We start from the raw sequence: 20,413 nt of genomic DNA on the forward strand, positions 1-20,413 counted from the left end.
CCCTCAACGATGGCAATGTTACTGCCACGCTCTTCAACTTGACCTACAGAAGGCCGCAAAGGTTAACATTAGGCTATCTGCCACACTGACCACAGTGTGCCCAGTGTGATGCTATAGGCTATCATAGCCACTAAGTACACTCGGAATAACAGCACATCCAGCACGTAGCCGACCTGTAACCACTCCTTTGCAATGTCCCGGCATTTCTCCCTCTTCTCAAGGAAGTGACGTATGGAGGTTACTTCCTGCAGGATGTTATCCATGACAGGTGGTGTGGCGTCCCTGGAGGGGGGCAGGCCCAAACCCAGCAGCTCTTCCTCTCTCTGGCGGTGGGTACCCACACGGCCTATCTCACAGGTGTGATGGAGGGTGCATTGAGCTGTAGGATGGTACAATGACAGGATTAACTATGACTTCAGTAGATAGATAGATAGATAGATAGATAGATAGATAGATAGATAGATAGATAGATAGATAGATAAAGATTTTGAAATATAATGCAGAAATATGAATGTGGGCATTGAACAATGAATTTGTACTTTAGATGACTTGCTATTGAATTTGCTACCTTTAAAAACATCCTAACTATCCCTTCCTCACTTAACCTTTGTCAAATGTCATTCACCAAAGGCACTGCCGCTCCCAAAATCTCACTCTACATTCCTTTCACTTTGGCGCAATCTTCCTCTCTTTCTCTCACCTGTCCCATAGTTATTGTCTTTATAGTGCTCCAGGTCAGAGGCTTGGGAGGACAGCATGGAGCAGAAGCGGTATTTTTTGTGGATGCAGAAGAGGACAGGGGCCCTCTCCAACACCAGGTGCTTCACCCAGTGAGGCACGGGGGGCTGCAAATCTTGCTTGTGGACCAGACGCACAATCAGCACCGTTTCAGTTAAGCTGATCACCAGCAACGCCATGCACACCACAAAGTACACCCCTGGAGGGGAAACACAGTGCCATGTCATCAATGACAGACAGAATAAATATATCGGCGATCATGCCTGTAATATACTGAACAATTTTACAAAGTCCAAAATTCAAACAGAGAAGAAATACACGTATTGAAAATCATTAAATGTCTGCCAACATTTGAGGAAAATTTATATTCATGATCATATTTTTCATTTTTCCAGCCACCTATCAGCGGGGTGCCAATGGCGGTTGCCGGCAGTGTGTCAGACACAATAATGAGAAATACGGAGTAGCCCAGGAGTAAAGTGATCTTAAAGGACACCCTCTCTCCACTGTCTGGTGGGAGATAGAAGCCCACGATGTCCATCACCATCAGGAAAATACTGGGAAGCAGGAGATTCACCGTGTAGAACAATGGCCGCCGCCGAATCACCACCTAGGAGTTGCAGTTTCAGTGACAGGAAGAGGAAGTTTTGATGAAATTGGTGATGGTAGCTGAATGCAACCACTATAGCTTACTTCAAAAAGAGATCAAGAAACACATAATTTAACTTCTCTTTTTCTGTAAGTAATGCTTTTGAGGTGATCATCTTTATATTTTAAATTCAACCTTTAAAATTAGTTCATGGTGCCGTTGGGTTGGGATTATGGGATTAGGGCGAGGGTTAGGGTCATGATTGGTTTGAAGTTTGAGTTCTGAATAGATTGTTTTTCACCTACTTATCTATAGCTTTTCTGGAATATTTCATTTTTCATCTGGATCAATAAAACGTGATGATACTGCATGTATATGTACATTTGTGCGCACAAATACACATGAAGTGTTTCATTTGTATTGAGAAGATCATGAATATTCACAAAAATAAAGCTTGCCAAAATAGACATTCATGTTCCTAGTCCAATCCACTTTTTTCTCCCAATTCGGCACATCCAATTTCCTATTGTCCCCAGGTGCCACCACTGCATAACACCGTTGGTGGTTAGGGGGTTACAGACGGGGTACTCAGATACCCATGGAGTCAGCCAACCACCTCGTTTCACCTGCGAGCTGCAGGCGTCTCCGTCGGAACGCAATGCACGCTATTACCCCAGATCCACCTGCAGCTATATACGGGGGCCCCACCACCTGTTGGAGTTACTAAATGCAATGGCGGGACACATAATCCATACCAGTTACCAACCTAGGGGAACTGCCAATTGTGCTCCCTGCAAAGCTCAGCCAATCTGGAGGCAGTACCAGAGTTTGAACATTGAACCTCAGCATTGGAAGGCCTATGTATTTAGTCTTGTCTGCTGTACCACCCAACCACTTGAATTCATATGTTGGGGCAAAAAAACATGCATACCTTTTTTTTCTTCTCCCCAGCTGCATTTGGCCAATTACCCCAGTCTTCCGAGCTGTTCCGGTCACTGCTCCACCCCCTCTGTCGATCCAGGGAGGGTTGCAGACTACCACATTCTTCCTCCGATACATGTGGAGTCACCCGCTGCTTCTTTGCAACTGACAGTGAGGAGTTTCGCCAGGGGGACATAGCACGTGGGAGGATCACGCTATCCCCCCCCAAACAGGCACCCCGACCGACCAGAGGAGGCACTAGTGCAGCGACCAGGACACATACCCACATCCGGCTTCCCACCCACAGACAGGGCGCAATTGTGTCTGTAGGGATGCCCAACCAAGCCGGAGGTAACATGGGGTTTCCCACCGGTGATCCCTGTGTCGGTAGGCAACGGAATAGACCGCCACACCACCCGGATGCCCCAATCCTGGCAGTTCTTGACCAAATATGCACACTGCTAATGATACACCTTGTCCATGAAGAAATTAGGTCAGTTTGACCACCACCACCTATCCTCCTTTTTTATTCTCAAACTCCTTTGATACTTGATGTTTCCAGTGAGGACTTTTGACAGAAATAGATGTGGAAAAACACTGCTGAACACTGAATAATAATTGAGAGAATATGACTAATATGTGCTTTGATAGATATGTATTCCATTCAGTCAAAATTGTATTCTAATTACTCTGTGCTCGACTCAGTTTAGATCTGCAACACTCAGCACCAAGGTGATAGATGTTTGTTTAGTTCCTCAATGACTCCTTTAGTTTACAGCCAAAAAGATACTTCCAAATATTTCTGAATAGAGCAACACAAATTAAGCACAACCTTATTAGCCAAAAAATAAAATAATTGCATGATTGCATTCTCTTTAACTTTTGGTGCACTTCTGCAATTTAATGCATATACTCACATGGAACTTCATCTCAGCATAGTAGTCATCGTTGTCCAGACTGAAGGACTTGTATTTAGACAGGACATGGAGCAACTCCCATTCCCCTTGGTTCATGAAGACGCTCTTGTCCTCTCTAAGCTCCTCAGGGCTCCGCATCAAGGTGATGTTGATGTCATTAACTAGAGGTCCAAGATAAAATGTGAGGCAGCAATTTGAGAGGAAGCCAATGTGACTAGCGTTGTTTCTACAAGTTGGCATCCACCGGCCACCGTGTGCTTTAACCACAGTCATCGAGGAAGGGTGGTGGCATGGGTTGAATTTTAAAGTCGTTCAACCTGAGTCTCAGTGGGCTGGGGAGGATTAGAGCAAGAGTTTTTGTGAAACTGCTTGCTTTAATCCTCCCCAGTCCATTAAATACTATTAGGATTGAGTTGAATACATATCCATCCAAGACTGACATTTCACATCCCATAGGAACAGTGTGTAAAGTGTTACCAGCTGAAGAATGACAGTGCTAAAGGATCTCTACAAATAACAAGCCACATCTACATATAGGTTAGATTATATGTAGATTATACTGAACATTTTGCTGGTGACAGAACTGAGCAGTGAATATTTGACTGTGCATGCATATCTGGACACAGTGTCCGTGATAGAATCTGGATTGCACCATGAATATATACTGTGGCGGAAAAAGAGAGATCATTAAATCTGCTTGTACATGCGCATTGCCAAACAGCTGTGCTAATTGCTTACAAAATCCTGAAATATGTCCTGGCAATACTTCAATTCACCTCCCAAACAGATATAAATGGTAGGGTAATGGAAAAGGTAATGGAAAATCCTTGCAGCAAAGACAGCTACTTAGATAAGAGTAAATGTATAAGTGTCCGCTTACGGAGCAGAACTGATGATCACTAAATTATGGTTATTATCTCGTGACCACCATATTTCTGATATGACACTGGCAAAATGATGATTCCATGTAACATAGTACCACAGCCGGCAAACTATTTGCTGTTTAATATAGCTTAAACACAAGTTGGAATGATGGTTTTAAATTAGTGGGGAGAATGTTGTACAGCCCTCAATTCAATATGAAAAATCAATATTTAATTTGTCTATGCAAACGGGTCTTGGATGATTTTTTTCCCCTTATTAAGGAACTGTTACAGCACTGATGTGCCCTGTTTAAGAAATAATTATAATAGTAATACAATGTTCCTCCGAACCGTGCATGGTATTACAACGGGGGAAGGAGTGGAGACTATCTTACTGGTATGGAGCCAACTCTGGAAGGTCAGACTGCAGTTCTGGACGTCAAAGGGGAAGTTGTAGATATTCAGAGTACAGGCGGTTACCACCTGGATAGGCTTGTAGTTTCTTACCAGTCCATTATGTGTAACATAGACATAAGGAATGTCAGGAGACTTCCCAACATCTACGCTGCAGGAGAGCAGAGATTCATACAAGAGATGGAAAAGAATGTGTAGTGTAATAATAATAATAATGATAGTAATAATCATAACAATAATGGTAATAATAATAATAATGATAATAATATAAAGAACAAGAGGATGAACAGGGTTTTATGTAACAAGTGTCATTCCAAATAAAAGAACGAAGTGAGTGCAATGAACACAAAAAAAAAATCACATCATATAATGGTAATACAATAACCACACTAGGGAGCTACAGTCTACAGGCTGATGTTGTTCTCTGGCTTTGGATGGTACTGGACCCTGCATCTGCCAAGAATGGCGCTTTGGAAGCGCATGTTAGTATTTTGATCGTCATCAACAACAGGCTGCTAATGCAGCGTAATATTAAGACTTAAAATAAAAGTGCAGGTTTATATAAATCACTTTCTTTTTTTTGTTTGGATTTTCCCTCCTTTTTCTCCCCAGTTGTACTTGGGCAATTACCCCACTCTTCCAAGGCCATCCTGGTCGCTGCTCCATCCCCTCTGCCGAGGCTGGGAGGGTTGCAGACTACCACATGCCTCCTCCGATACATGTGGAGTCACCAGCCGCTTCTTTTCACCTGACAGTGAGGAGTTTCGCCAGGGGGACGTAGCGCATGGGAGGATCACGCTTTTCCACCCAGTTCCCCCTCCCCCCTGAGCAGGCGCCCCGACTGACCAGAGGAGGCGCTAGTGCCGGCTTCCCACCCACAGACCCAGCCAATTGTGTCTGTAGGACCCCCAACCAAGCCAGAGGTAACACGGGGAATCGAACTGGCAAGCCCCGTGTTGGTAGGCAACGGAATAGACCGCCACGCCACCTGGACACACCATAAATCACTTTTCTCGTGTATATTCAATGAAGATACAGCTTGCTAACAATATACCCTCAGGCAGGTAAGAAGTGTAAAGATTCTCAATGCTAGCATTAATGCAAGACCGTCTACTTAACATTTTCCTTGAATGGTAATATCCTGTACTTACAACTCATTGATCAGTATGTCAGGCACCCACACGTTAGCGGTGGGTATCGACACCTGTTTGACCTCATCAAAATCCTCCGGATCCCAAACCAGGAACTCATCGGTCCAAGCCTTACACATTTCCAACACATTCAATAAGAAGGTGCATATGGTTAGAAATAGAGCATCTCAAATGTCAGAATATGCTGACGGCATCTCAATGAAAAATACATCCATCCATCCATCTATTCATTATCGGAACCGCTTATCCTGCTCTCAGGGTCACAGGGATGCTGGAGCCTATCCCAGCAGTCATTGGGCAGCAGGCAGGGAGACACCCTGGACAGGCCGCCGGGCCATCACACAGAGCCGACGCACGCACACACACACACACACACACACACACACACACACATTCATACCTAGGGACAATCTAGTATGGCCGATTCACCTGACCTACATGTCTGGACTGTGCGAGGAAACCGGAGCACCCGGAGGAAACCCATGCAGACACGGGGAGAACATGCAAACTCCACACAGAGGACGCCCCGGGACGACCCCCAAGGTTGGACTACCCCACGGCTCAAACCCAGAACTTTCTTGCTTTGAGGCGACCGAGCTAACCACTGCGCCACCATGCCGCCAATGAAGAATATAAACAGACCTAAATTACGTTCATTTTGAGAGCAGGAGTCAAAACAGAGGTACACAGAGCAGATTATGAAAGAGCTTTAAATTCTTTAATTAAATTTTAAACAAATTTGTTTAAAGCTTAAATAAAGATGAGTAAACAGAGGGAAAAAAGAAAAAATAGGTTTCAATTGATGTAGGGCCTAGGCTATGTAAAGCATCTGTTTTGGCAGCATCATTTGCAGGCCTAATAGTGATTTTTTTTTTCATGGATACTCATACAAAGACTACTTGATTTTTTTTTCTTTTGGAATGAATTGGTATGATATTGATTTGTATTGATCCTACCTGCCGGTACCATACGTAAGTTGTCAAAACTTGATTCTTCTCATCCTATTGTGAGATATAAGCACATATGATTTTACACATAAAAACCCCTCAATGTACTGTGTGTGCGTGTTTGTTTTCACACCCAGACCCACATGTATGTGATTGCATTGGATCTATGTGAATTCACATTCATTGACAACAGCAAACACAATCGACTTGGAACAGTGATGAGCCTGCATGTCTCATACGCCGCATCCATTCTTATAGTACGTCTGTAAAACAATGACTACTTTATCAGCGTATGAGAGCGGACGTTATACTTCCAGAATATGCATCTGCAAAAAATACTTCTAAATTTCCTCAGCATGGTGATACTCAAGTCAATTTTATTTGTGTAGTCCAATATCACAAATTACAAATTTGCCTCAAGGGGCTTTACAACAACACAACATCCTGTCCTTAGACCCTCGCATCGGATAAGGAACAACTCCCTAAAAAAAAACCTTTACTCACCACACTGAGAATGGCATACACCATGAGATCAATTGCCACCGTTGTGGATCTGCGCCAGTCCTTCACTGGTCTAACTCCCTTTTTGTACCCAGAACTTAAAAACTCTGAGAGGCGCACCAAGGTGGCATTGGCAAATCTTCCTGTGTTGGCTCCCACTTTCTTCACTGCAACGGATGTGACAAGATTTTAATGTATCCAATTAAAGCCAAAGAAAACCCCAACAACACAGTGTTATTCTTGCATGAGAAATACTGTATAGCTGGTTTCTGCCTGATGATAAATTGCCTACATAGTCATTTTGTCAATGCACACTTACACTGAAAATAATATCTTGTAAGATGCTTTGGATAAAAGCGTCTGCCAAATTAGTAAATGTAAATATGATATATGACTGGTTTTAAAGAATAAGCAATAATATAAGCAAAAACAAAACAGTGAGTTAGCCTACCTGTGCAGCCTTGCAGTGCTCCTTGAAACATAAATATACCGAGGGCTGTCCAGCTCACCGAAAGTCTCATCCTGAAACTATACTTTTTTTCTTTTTTTTTTCTTCACGTCTTGAGTAGCGTTTTGCTGTCGGGGTCTAGTCCAGAAATTTCCGGAAAATCATACACTTTAATACCTTTTGGTTGTTTTACAAGAGATGGTAGCTGTTTGTTTGGTGGGCCTCCTTGAATTCAGTATGAAAAGCCATCTAATACCATTAGGAAGAGGAGGGTGTGTCCATCGTTCATCCTTTAAAAGTCAAATTCAGCTGAGGAGGCTGAGGGGAAAGCATCCGGTGACCAGGTTGGTACGTCATGAATCTGGGTAATTAAATAAAAGATGATTGTATTGTGGCCTGTGGGGCTGCAGAACAGTGTATTGAACTGTAACAGTGGCCACTTTATTAGACACTCCTTCCATATCTATTGAGTTGTATATTGTTGTATCTATTGAGCAGGGCTGAACAATATGGGGGGGGAAATCAACATTGCAATATTTTTCCGGGGGGGGGGGGGGGGTTGCACCTTTCTTTTTTGTTGTTGTTGCATGTATTGTAATGTTAAAGAATAAAAAGGTGTTACATAGTTTCACCAGATATACGCAACTTTTGCATGTCAAAACTCCATTTGCAAATTATTCATCACTTCAGCAATGATTGGGTGAGTTTAGAGGGGGGAAATAAGGCAGTTGTCCAAAAAGACATTAAATCATGCTAAGTTATATAATTTGTCAGATGTGGTGGAACATTTTTCTTCAAGAATCGTCATAAAAAACAAATCTTGATAAATTTCGCTTTCTCTCAAGCAATAAGGGTTTCAGCCTGACATGACTGATGGGCCCAGTTTGCCTTGCAATACACTGCATCCTTTGCAATGTTGCTATTGCACATAGTATGTATAGTACAATGCCAGTCTTGAATATACATTCTGTATATACATATATGCTGCTGGTGTATTGTTTGCATTGGCGCTTTATGGGGTCAAGGGTAGGGGCAGAGGCGTTTCCCGGATTTGAGGACCTGCGGGGCTTAGCCCGGACTTCTGAAGGGGGGTCCGGGGGTTCCTCCCCCGTCACATTTTTTTCATTTTATAAAGAAGCTCTATTTTGATGCTTTTTTTTGTGCACTCTGTCACCTTATTTGCATTCAAAGTATATGTCATTGAAAAATAGAATTGTGTACCTCAAATGCTGTTTACTCTCCAGATTAATTATGAATTGTGATGTTAAAAATATTAGTAGTTGTTTGTAATTAGTATTAGTATTGAGTAGAAGCAGAATACTTCACGACTGCTATCATTAAACATTTACTGACACGCTACAGTACCGGACTAGAGAAAAAAAGCTAAATGTATTTATGTTAACATTAGTTTATTGGAATATTACATTTTCTTTCACACAAACACACACACACACACACACACACACACACACACACACACACACACACACACACATCCCTTTGCCTAAGCAGGGTTGGTATTCCCATTCCAGAGGCCGGTGCCTTTGTTTATGCTTCTGTCCATTTGCTTTTATAACCTTGTTCTCCAAAGAACTCCACGCTCTCCAAACAAACGTATGAACTTGTATCATCATAACAGTTATCTCAAGGATCCCGACTCACTAAATTATTGTGAATGGCGTCATTTCAAAAGTATGCTCAGGAACTCTGACAAAGGCTTAAATACTTGGCTGAATGGTTGTGTGAGAGGTGAGTATTGATTTTGCAGAGACTTCTCACAAAAAGCCACTCATACAAACTGAGGTGCATGCCTTCACGACACAAAGAATGCTTCATAATGACACATTGTAAACTGAGTTTTTTCCTTCCTGCTTGTGACTGTTTTGATCCGTCTTCTTTTTTCTATTGTAAAGCACTTTGAGCTGCATTTTATGAATGAAAGATTCTATAAAAATTATTAGTATTATTATTATTATTATTATTTTTATGGCAGCGGGCGGCATGGTGGCACAGTGGTTAGCATGGTTGCCTCACAGCAAGAATGTCCTGGGTTTGAGTCGCGGGGTAGTCCAACCTTGGGGATTGTGCCGGGTTGTCCTCTGTGTGGAGTTTGCATGTTCTCCCCGTGTGTGTGTGGGTTTCCTCCGGGTGCGCTGGTTTCCACCCACAGCCCAAATACATGTAAGTCGGGTGAATCGGCCGTACTAAATTGTCCCTAGGTGTGTGTGTGTGTGTGTGTGTAGGTGTGTGTGTGTGTGTGTGTCGGCCCTGTGTGATGGCCCTGCGGCCCGTCCAAGGTGTCTCCCCACCTGCCGCCCAATGACTGCTGGGATAGGCTCTGTCATCCCCGCGACCCTGAGCAGGATAAGCGGTTTGGATAGTGGATGAATGGATGGATATTATTATTATCATCATTATCATTATTACCAGCTAAAAGTGCTGGATGAGGTCTTTTAGCTGGCTGTCGTCCCAGGTTAAAGCTAATAAGTTTTCTAAATGTGACTACAGTGTACTGTAGATAAAGCTGCATGGGCAGCAACCCTCACCTCATTCACCGGTGTGTATTAAGTGGACATACACTTATGCATCCTGCTCCACCCTTCTCCACAACCAAACTCGACTCTGCCTTTTACTCTGTACAGCTATAATGACCCCATTTACCAGTGCTGAGCTGAGGTGACTCTTGAAAGTGAGGGGTCTCAGAATTGTTAATTAGTCTTTAATTGACTTAAACAGAGGCAAGTGAGTGAGCCTGGCCAGAGAGAGAGAATGAGCAAGTCTGTCAATTCCTTGACTGGTACTTTTTGAGGTCCTGTTAGCAGACCGTGGCAGTATTTGGAAGCTCCACGGCTCCAATAGAGCATGTGTGCAAAATGCATCTCTTGACAATTAAAAGGTAAACGGTCAGGCAAAATAATGTCCCTGGGTGCATCAAATGGAAACGGCAAGAAACAGACACGCAGGTAATGTCAGATTAACTATGGCCACACACCAAAAAAAGACATTAGAAAAATAAGACAGCTGTTAGAGAGGAACTGATGTTGGTGAAAGAGTTCATTATTATGAATAAAACAAAATCTTTTGTGTGTCAAGCCCAATTTCTTCATCTGGTTCTTCTGTATTTTGCAAACACTTTGCCACAAAGACACTTGAGACTTGAAGCTTTTTTAGTACACACACACACACACACACACACACACACACGCACACATTATATGGGCAAACATTGAACCATTCAGTATGTGTAATTCAAAATACTCAAAATGCTGTCTGTGACCAACATTATGGATGAAGTGTTTCTTGTCATAACATCACCTCTGCCTTTACGTATTAGTTGTTGTTGTTTTTTCAGCATGGCATCAATAGCACAATCATGGTAGGTTATATCTTTTCACAATTGCATATATATGTTTATATGTTATATGTTTCATCACTCAACTAAGTGACATCTTCAGTCTAAACTGACTGCAGGTATCCCCACCTCTTATAAACAATACAGCACAATACAGTTGCGTAACAACTGAAACATGCAAATATGGGTGTGATATTCACTAGAGTTTCAATCGCCATGTGTACTATTCACAGAGGATTGGGGAATGTTTGCACTCAGAGCATTGTAAAATGGTGACAGATATTCTCTGAGCCCCCCCTGGGTTCAGGGATGGTTGTTCCCTCTTAACATGAAACTGGTCATTGGTTGCGGTCATTGTGCATCTGTCACCATCTTACAATGCTGTGATAAGGGTGATATAAGGTTGATAATGGGTTTATGAGGATGGGGATACCTGTAGTCAGTTTAGATTGGAGATGTCACTTGGTTGAGTGATGAAACGTATCTGTCAATAAACTCTGTATCCAGATGAACTGATTCAACCTTCTTTGATTTTCTTACCTGGATTATTGAGCATGCATCAAGACACGTAAAGACAGAATCTTTAGTATTTTAGAGATATTCATAATGGACCAAAGAATTTCAGTAGTGTCATGGCTGGATCCCAGAAGCAGTGTTGAAGTGGTGAATGGCTATTCTAGGATGTCCACAGACACTTATACAAAAAATAAAAATAAATAAATAATAAAGCTGCATAAAGCATGTTGACAGTAGTTCAGCTCTATGGGGTCTTTTCATCCACAAACTATATGCTCAAGTACAGTGGCTTTAAAAACGTCTTTTATTATTTATTCTGTTCACTTTCTACATATTTTAAAAGGATATAGATTATTATTTTGAGCAGACTCAAAAAGCAAGAGTACAGAGAACCAAAATTAAATATTAAAGGTGTTTAGCTGAGCAGCAGTCAAACTGGATTACAGAAGAAGATCACGTTCCCTGGCCTCAAACTGATTCCATTAAAAGTTTGCGTTGTGCAGATCGTAAAATTACTTCAGACAGCAGGTAACAAGGCACTGACAAAAACATAAACCGCTTCTCGTTTTTTCCTCATCTGCAGCCCTCTTCCATTTTATCTTGTAATAGGATCCACTGGAAGCAAAGGGCTGCCAATATGGAAATTGCATTTATATAGATCTTTCTCCCAGAGAGGTTTCTATGAGGTACTCAAGACTATTAGTAAACCAACAGGGAATACAGTTATAGCAGTGCCTTTTTTTCCTATGAAAGGGGGGAGTGGGGTGGAAATATCATAGTGAAATTATAATATCACATTGATGGTATGCATTTGCCCCAAGGAACCTACTCATTTTTATCTTTTTGTAAATACTTAATGTGAGGAAATCATGATAACAGAGTAGCTACCATTATATATCTCTGGAAATTTACAATATTGATGCACACAATTGGAATGCGATATCTGGTGAGGCTAGCTAAATACTTTAAAGCAATGCTGAATAAGACTGGCATACAGGGACATCCTATTCTATTTTATTCTATTCTAGTCTATTCTAGTCTAGTCTAGTGTAGCTCATACGTCGTGCTAATTGTCCCAGAAGTGTGAGTGGATAAGATGTAAAAATCATTTTAAAATTTTACATTCTTAGCATTTTACAGTTTCTTTTTTTATCTTTCTGAAACTGTGGTCAGGCAAAGCTCCAACTGGCCCAGAGCATCAGCAAGGTACAAGTGTACAACCCAAACATGAGCAGGTAGACCCGGAACAGGATACGATCAACCTTGGAGCAGAGGGCCAGCCAATCAGCCTGGGCCAAGTTATCACTGTCGTCCTGGTACAGAGAGAGGCGTAGGGATACCAGCTCCTGAAGGAGCCCCTTCAGCCCGGAGGGGCTGTCTTGAGGTTCGCTCAGAGACAAAAGATCCTCCCCTGGTGGGAGGTCAAACTCATAACCTGGAGGGCACACAGGGAGAAAGTTGCACTGTCAATGCAAGTTCTTTTTTTGGTGGAAGTGTTACAATTTGTACCACAAAGTTGTACTCAAAACATGAATGATGCTGTTAATCACAATCAACCAACACCACTGACTGATCAGAGTTGGCTGAAATGAGCAAATCTAACACTGTCTCAGTTGAGATTGAGAGAAAATAACAGACTTTTCTCTCCAGATCTTCTAACTCACCCCCAGATTGGACGATGTCATCCAGGGTTTTGATGGAGGTGAATGCACTCTCGGTGAAGCTGTGGCCAGCAGAGCCATATTTGTCCAGCAGGCATGCTGACACCGACATCTGTCTCACTTCTTTCTCACTGTGGTGGAGCAGCTTCACCACGAGGATGGACTTGGCCAGGCTTAACATCAACAGGGCCATGCACACTGCAAAGAACATAGCTGGAGGGGACAGAGACGTAAGGCTGGTACCACAGAAACTAAACATCACTGCAAGTTTGTCTGTTTTCTCTTTGTTTCTTGAACAGAACATCAGCTTTGCAGGCTACAACTTTGAAAATTTCGAGCTTTGTAACAGTTTTGTAATAGTGTCGCCACAGTATGCTGCAAAAATGGCATATATGCAGTCAGCCTTAAATCACACAGCAATACCTTGTCATCTTGTTTCATCAAGAATTGACAATGGAGGAATATTTATCATGATTTAAGAATACATAACCCAAGTTGTGTAACTTAGTAACTTAGCTAAAGGAACATTTTTTTTTTAGAATTGAAATAAGGTTTTTGTGGAGAATTGCTCTAAGTGGCTATGTCTAATATATGCATGATTACACTTAACAAGTTATGCTTCACTGGATGATTTTAGCTTGTTTTAGGAAATATCTTACAACACTGGCAGATGATGTTGGTTGTTTTGGGGATTCTCCTAGTGGAACGTGTTAAATTTTGTCTCAATTTTGACAAGCCATTTTTGCAGAGTTATGGACTAACTAACTACCACAGAAGGAAAACAAAAATCAAAATTAAAAACAAAAACATGTATTGCGCAAAATTAAACGTTATTTTGACTATACGTAAATGAATTGGATTATAAATAAATTGCATTACAACACTGATAGCAGTTAATAAGAACATTACATTACATATTAATAATGTAAACATCTTGTCTCTCCTGGGAACCTCAAATGCATCATAATCTGCTCTTTAGCCCCCTCTTCAGGATACCTATGAGTGGCGTTTTGACCGCAGTGGCAGGCAGCTCATCCATCAGGTTGACTCTGAAGACGGTGTAGCCCAGCAGAATGCTGATCTTGAAGGCGATGCGCACGTTACTATTCAGAGGCAGGTAGAAGCTGACCACATCTACCAACATGAGGAAGATGCTGGGGATGAGCAGACCCACCACGTACAGCAGGGGGCGACGACGGATCAACACCTGAATGGGACATGACGAGAGAACTGAGCTGGATGCACCGGAGTCAGACAATGGATGGGTCACGTTTCAAACGTTTCAAAAAATGTAGATATGGAAAAGGCACTTTCTTTAATATCATTGTTCCATATTCACAAAATACAGAGGACCCAGTCTGTAAAACCATCTTTTGTCTACCACTTACTTAAGTAAGCAGCTATCTTCGTAAAAGTAACCTTAATTGTTTGCAAGTCTGTGCTAGGATTCATTTCCAAGTAGACTGCAATCACTGGTTGTTGATCACACTTGTTTCAAACACGCCCTTAATCCACTATTTCAATGTTCTTTCCAGTTTCTTCCACTGGGATATTTGGCTACAGGTGTTTCTGGTTAAATTAGATTTATACCAGTATAACTGATGATTGCTTATGGCATGAAACAGGCTTGTACTGTCTCATAAAGAATTTACTTGACTCGCTGGATTTATACCAGTAGGTATAGGAAGAAAAAACACTGATGCATCTATCTGCTATTATCTGGACTATTTACATTTAGCAACAAAGCCATCATAGTGTAACAGTAGTCCACTCAGCCATGGCATCCCATTACAAAAAAGCCCTACACTATTTGAGCTGAATTAACAGTGACCAAGCCGTCTCGCTCCGTCTCCACCTGCAATGGGCTAGGAGCCTATTTTCCTCAGGCACTAACAAGAAGTCCATTGATCAGGCAGCCACTGAGACAGTCTCATTATGGCTACTCTCTCTCTCTCTCTCTCTCTCTCTCTCTCTCTCTCTCTCTCTCTCTCTCTCTCTCTCTCTCTCTCTCTCTCTCTCTCTCTCTCTCTCTCTCTCTCTCTCTCTCTCTCCCTCCCTCATTGTCTCTCTTTACACGACACAAACAGCTTCAACCCCATTTTTTAGCATTAGCTCATTTGCCCAATCCATGGAGATTGCAGCCAATTACTTTAATACCGGCACTGCATGAGAAAGGAGAGGAAGCCTCGGTGGGCCAAATTTAAACATTTCCATCAATAAACAATGAGAGCCATCACAGTGTAGTTACAGATTGCACTGTGATGGCTTTCAAGACTGACATGACACTTACAGGGGGGAAACAAAACAAAACAAAAAAAACAGAGCAATAATACAAGTTGAGACAGATTACATGTTTTAGGAAGGAAGTCAAAAGGCAAATGGGCTGCATCCTAGCAAAAAGGGGAATCACAGAAGAACAATATTCTATTGTGTGTCATTTTAAATAATGTCACAGTCTATCTTGTGAGGAACTGAATGTGCACCAAGCAGCCAAAGCCTAACCTTAACGACTAAATAACTATTAAGTCTTGCAAGGTGTTGGCCTTTTTCAAAGGTTGCCTGAGTTGCATTGATTTGTACTATCAAAATGATTGGATGGCAACGCACGTAGGGAGGCACACACATTGAACTGAATGTGGGCGTAGTCTGTGTCTCCTTGGTGGAACTGCCAGTAGCGGGAAGGAATGGACAGCAGTTCCCATTCTCCGTCATTCATGAACTCTCTCTTATCGCTGGCAATGGCTTCGGCACTCCTCCACAGAGCCAGGTCTATTTCTCTCACTAGAAAGGGAGAGATGGATAGAGGGGACATAAGACGGAAAGACGACCAGCCGAAAGAAAGAGGGAGAGATGGAAGACGAGGGGTGGCTGGGTAGTGAAAGGAGGATAGAACAGAGAGATGGAGTGAAGGGAATAAGGAAGAGAGAGGATGTGGTAGAGAGAGCAAGAAGAGCAAGAGAGACAGACAGACAGAGAGAGAGTGAGAGAGAGAGAGAGAGAGAGAGAGAGAGAGAGAGAGAGAGAGAGAGAGAGAGAGAGAGAGAGAGAGAGAGAGAGAGAGAGGAATGAATAAGGGGGGAAGCAAGAGATGTTATGCATGACCTGCTTATAATATGCATACACTCGGAACATCTAGGTGGCAGTGCTTGTGTATTTTCTATCATGTTTTCAAATAGATCATGTACTTGCACTTATAATCACACACCGTACTTGAAACGAGTAAGCATGTGTAAGATTTTCAGTAGAGGGCCATGCTTAAAATATAAAAATGTCACCAGCCACCCCCTGCACAACATTTTTTGAGAAAAACATCTCTCAAAAAAAAAATAGAAATACAAACTCTCAGTGACTTAACAATTACAGGTCACCTTTAGTACACCTGTAAATTTAATGGAGAGTGTCTGCTTGTCACTGAGGATAAGCATGTAGTTTCTTACCACACTACTGCTACTTTTGCACCATTTTCATCTCCTTCGATATAGATTTTTACCATTTCACAGGACATGATGTTCCAAAGGACGGGATTACTGTAAAGGCCATTGAGCTATACTATTACGAATCTACTGGCCCATCTCACAGACAATATCATTCATTTAGAAAGCCTTAACTAACTGTTAATTGCCTTATAGTAGTGACATCCTCCAAGGCTCTTTGTCACATTAGACAAAATGTAACAAAGAGCCTCAGAACAACATCCTCTACATCCCGTTTACATGTCATTTGATGGAAAGGAAAAGCACAGAAGAATTGGGGGGCTCAGTTGGACCGAGGCGTCTCTATTATATGACCTAATGCTACCTAAAAACTGAACCAACGGTACAAGTGAGACAACTGCTTGTCACACAGCCCTCTGCCACCCCATGTAAGACTGGAGGAGGACCTGAGTGGAGCCAGCTGCGGAAGGTGAGCGTGCAGTTCTGCTTGTCAAATGGAAAGGCGTACATCTCCAGGTTGCAGGCCAACACCGCCTGGATGGGTCTGTAGTTCTTGACCGAGCCAGTGGAGTTGACATAGACATAGGGGATGGGCGGCGACTTCCCCTCATCCACGCTGGTAAACAGACAAGGATGACAGTTGAGGTAAGGTGAGACGCCGACAGCAGTGCAGAATATTGAGACCAGCAACCATCTCCTCTAGGTCTAGGATGTCAGCATGAGTCTTGTCTGCATTTAGTATTGGGCAATATGGATGTGCACCTCTGTATGGTATGTTACTATAAAACCTGGTAAACCAACAGAAACATACTACATGTAAGTTGCTGGATGCACATTCTTGACACAAACTCAAAGCTATTTGATGTTATTGCATTGTGGTGGGCCAGTATAGAATGAGTAGAAGATTAGATGAGAAAAAAACATTTTCTAAAGAATCATTCAGTGACGTCTTACAATTCACTGACAATGACATCCGGTATCCAGATGGCATCTAATGGCAGTGAGATCTCAGTGATTCCGTCAAACTCCTCAGGGTCCCATACCAGGAACTCGTCTGTCCAGATCTTACAGCAAACAAACAGAGAGGAATCTCACAGCAAATTTACATTAATATGTATTCAAATGACCACAATATTGCTTTCAATGGGCTGCATGCAAAAACGATTCATTCATTATTTGACAGACAGACAGATGGACGGATGGACGGATGGACAGACGGATGGACGGCCAGTTAGCTAGCTAGCTAGATTATTTTGGTAACCAAAACGGTGGATGTTACTGATTTAAATCAGAAAATAGAGTTGGGAGCTACAGTTCTGCCAGGAGACTCATATTTATGAGACTTGTCACAAAAAGCAGCCTTAAGTGGATAGTCTGTATTCTGGTTGTATTCACATTATGCATTGTAAATGCAGCTGTGCAGGGAAAATCAATCACTGAAGCGTCAAAAAAAAGAAGAAAAAAGACTTCATCAAAGTCAAATTAGTTATAAAGTTATGGACTCTGCAGATGGGACCGATTTTGTCATTTATTATTTGAATGATGAAAAACACAAGGCATCGCTGCAATAAATCAGAGGCAACTTACCTGTCGATACCAAATACTTGTCGTAATGCTCTGGGTCTTCCCATCCTGACAAAATGTTATCATATATTAGCTGTATGTAGCATGTAACATTAACTTTAATGTTATAGGCACACTAGCATTAATTTGTCTGGAGAGCACTGTACCCCAAAACAACCACATATAAAAACAGTTTCTTTCTGTGTGCTATCATTCAAATGAACACTTTACACTGTCAAATAAACCCAACCATTTTGTATATACTGTACTGTACTCCAACCATTTTGTATATACTGTACTGTACATTGTACATATACTGGTACGCTCTGTCAAGTCCATCTACCTCAGGCATGTATGTAAGTAACCTGCTAACATCTATTTCAGCATCTCTGATATATTCTCTGCACCATTGCACCTTATCACCTCTTATTTCACCTGTATAAGTCAATCCTTGAGTTTAAATCTGAAGATTGTTGCGTTGTGGTGTTGTTATTCTATGTTAAGTACACTGAGAGAGCCACAAAACTGGAGTCAAAGCCCATGTAGTGCAAACCTACATGGCCAATAAACATGATTCTGAAGATTAATGTGTGACTGTTTTTTTCCACTTGAATTGTTCACAACAAACTTAGTTTCAGTTAAGTTTTTCAGATGAAAACATTTGATTTTGAAACTACAAAGACAACAAAGTGTGCATACCACATTGAGGACAGACTGTAGTATGAAGTCTATGTAGACAGTGGTTGGACTGGTCCAGTTCTGAACGGGTCGGACCCCACAGTCATATTTGCGAAGCAGTGTCCTGGTCAGCTGGTTGAGAGCTGACCTTTTCGGCTTCTCTGGCACAGATTCAGCCAGACGGGCTATGAGGAAGAGGAGCATACTGTGTACTTTTCAAATCTTATGCAAAACCCCACTCAGGGTTTTGTGTGTATTATGTGACAAAGTGTGTTTTGAAACTTGAAAGTATGATGTGAAAAGGACGTTGACCATCGCATTAATGTCAGTAACAATATTATGGTGGAAAAGAAACTTGGAGCTGGCTCACATCTTGAGGTCACACGGTAAAAGTAATGTAAAATGCTACATAGAACTCTTGCAAATAAAATAAAATACTTGCAATATCGCTTAACTAAATGCAAAATCTTGGCTGCATTTTGATAGCATCGAGTTTCACAAAGCAACTCTCAAAAGCCCAATGGCACTCCATGAGCTTGACCCTTGCAGGGGAGAAGTAATTCAGTCTTCGATATGAAGAAATAAGCCGTGTGATTTAGAGTTGGTAGTTGTTCTTGAAAAGAGAAACAGAGCATCTTACCTGAGAGCAACAGCAGCAGCCAGAAGAATGACATCGCTGGTGCGTACCTACAAATTCAGCTCCAAGATTTTAAGCTTTACTCAGGTGCCACATCCACAAAGCTGCTCCGTCGAAACAAAAATATCCAGATTTCCATGAAATAAGAGGGGGAAAAAAACGTAAAGGTACTTTGTGTTTGAAGGTAAACGGTAAGCAGAGAGTGTGGGAAAGTTTCCCTGCTCTGATATTGATTTTCTATTGCTGTGGTAAGGCGATACATGGAATAAACAGAGCCAGAGAGAGACATCCCTAGAGGTTTGTACATCATTACTGAAGTTTTTCAATGAAGAAAAAAAAAAAGAAATGATGACACACTGCAGTATCGCTGCACTGCAGTCATCATGAACAGAGATATAGATAAATAGTGAATGAAAGATAGTAATTTATGATACATGATGTATATGTATTGTTTCAATATGTATTGTAAAACATGGTCAGTTGTTAGCAATGTCTGCACCAAGAATATCATGATAAATCCCAATAAATTCAATTCATGTTGCAACGGAAAAACATTCTGAATATAAAGTTTGATCAGGCGCATTTGATGCAACACCTGCATAACTTGGCCAAGCCAGAAGGAAGACAGTCATGGATGAGATACCATTGTTGATTGTGGTATGCTTTTTATAATTATCGCTGTTATTCTGCATCATTATCAGAAATATTCGGTCATATTTCGTGTCTGTTTTTTGGCACATACTCATTATATCGCCACAGTGCTACTTTGCTGTCAAGTAAGGGAGAAACATCTGACCACTGGCATCTTGATGACACTGCAATGGCCTCTATATAATTAAAGTCAAATCAATTTTATTTGTATAGCCCAATATCACAAATTACAAATTTGTCTCAGTGGGCTTTACAGCAACACAACATCCTGTCCTTGGACAGGCGATGATTAAGACACCATGTTGAGGAGAACAGGAGTGACACCTCATCTGCCAAATAAGAACCCTCCTTGTCACCTTCCCCTCACTTAGTCCATGTTTGGTAAAATCCATGGCCAGTTCTGCTGTGTGGACTTTAAACAGACCCATGAGT

At 41.7% G+C, this 20,413-nt stretch overlaps 1 protein-coding gene across 1 annotated transcript; it reads right to left on the reverse strand.

Moving 5' to 3' along the window:
• Nucleotides 1-68: 68 nt before the first annotated feature.
• Nucleotides 69-19,367, reverse strand: LOC130116321 (5-hydroxytryptamine receptor 3A-like). The gene is made up of 18 exons (XM_056284241.1): nt 19,334-19,367; nt 18,715-18,878; nt 18,040-18,084; nt 17,407-17,516; nt 16,899-17,068; nt 15,642-15,799; nt 14,015-14,225; nt 13,022-13,231; nt 12,576-12,792; nt 7,493-7,563; nt 7,045-7,208; nt 6,550-6,594; nt 5,594-5,703; nt 4,424-4,593; nt 3,166-3,326; nt 1,138-1,348; nt 701-937; nt 69-379 (listed from the first exon to the last, which is right to left on the reverse strand). The coding sequence occupies exons 1-18, from the start codon at nt 19,365-19,367 to the stop codon at nt 69-71; spliced, it is 2,799 nt and encodes a 932-aa protein (XP_056140216.1).
• Between the last annotated feature and the right edge of the window lie 1,046 nt (nt 19,368-20,413).

Source organism: Lampris incognitus, chromosome 8, assembly GCF_029633865.1.
Source record: "Lampris incognitus isolate fLamInc1 chromosome 8, fLamInc1.hap2, whole genome shotgun sequence".
NCBI classification, from domain to species: Eukaryota; Metazoa; Chordata; class Actinopteri; order Lampriformes; family Lampridae; genus Lampris; species Lampris incognitus.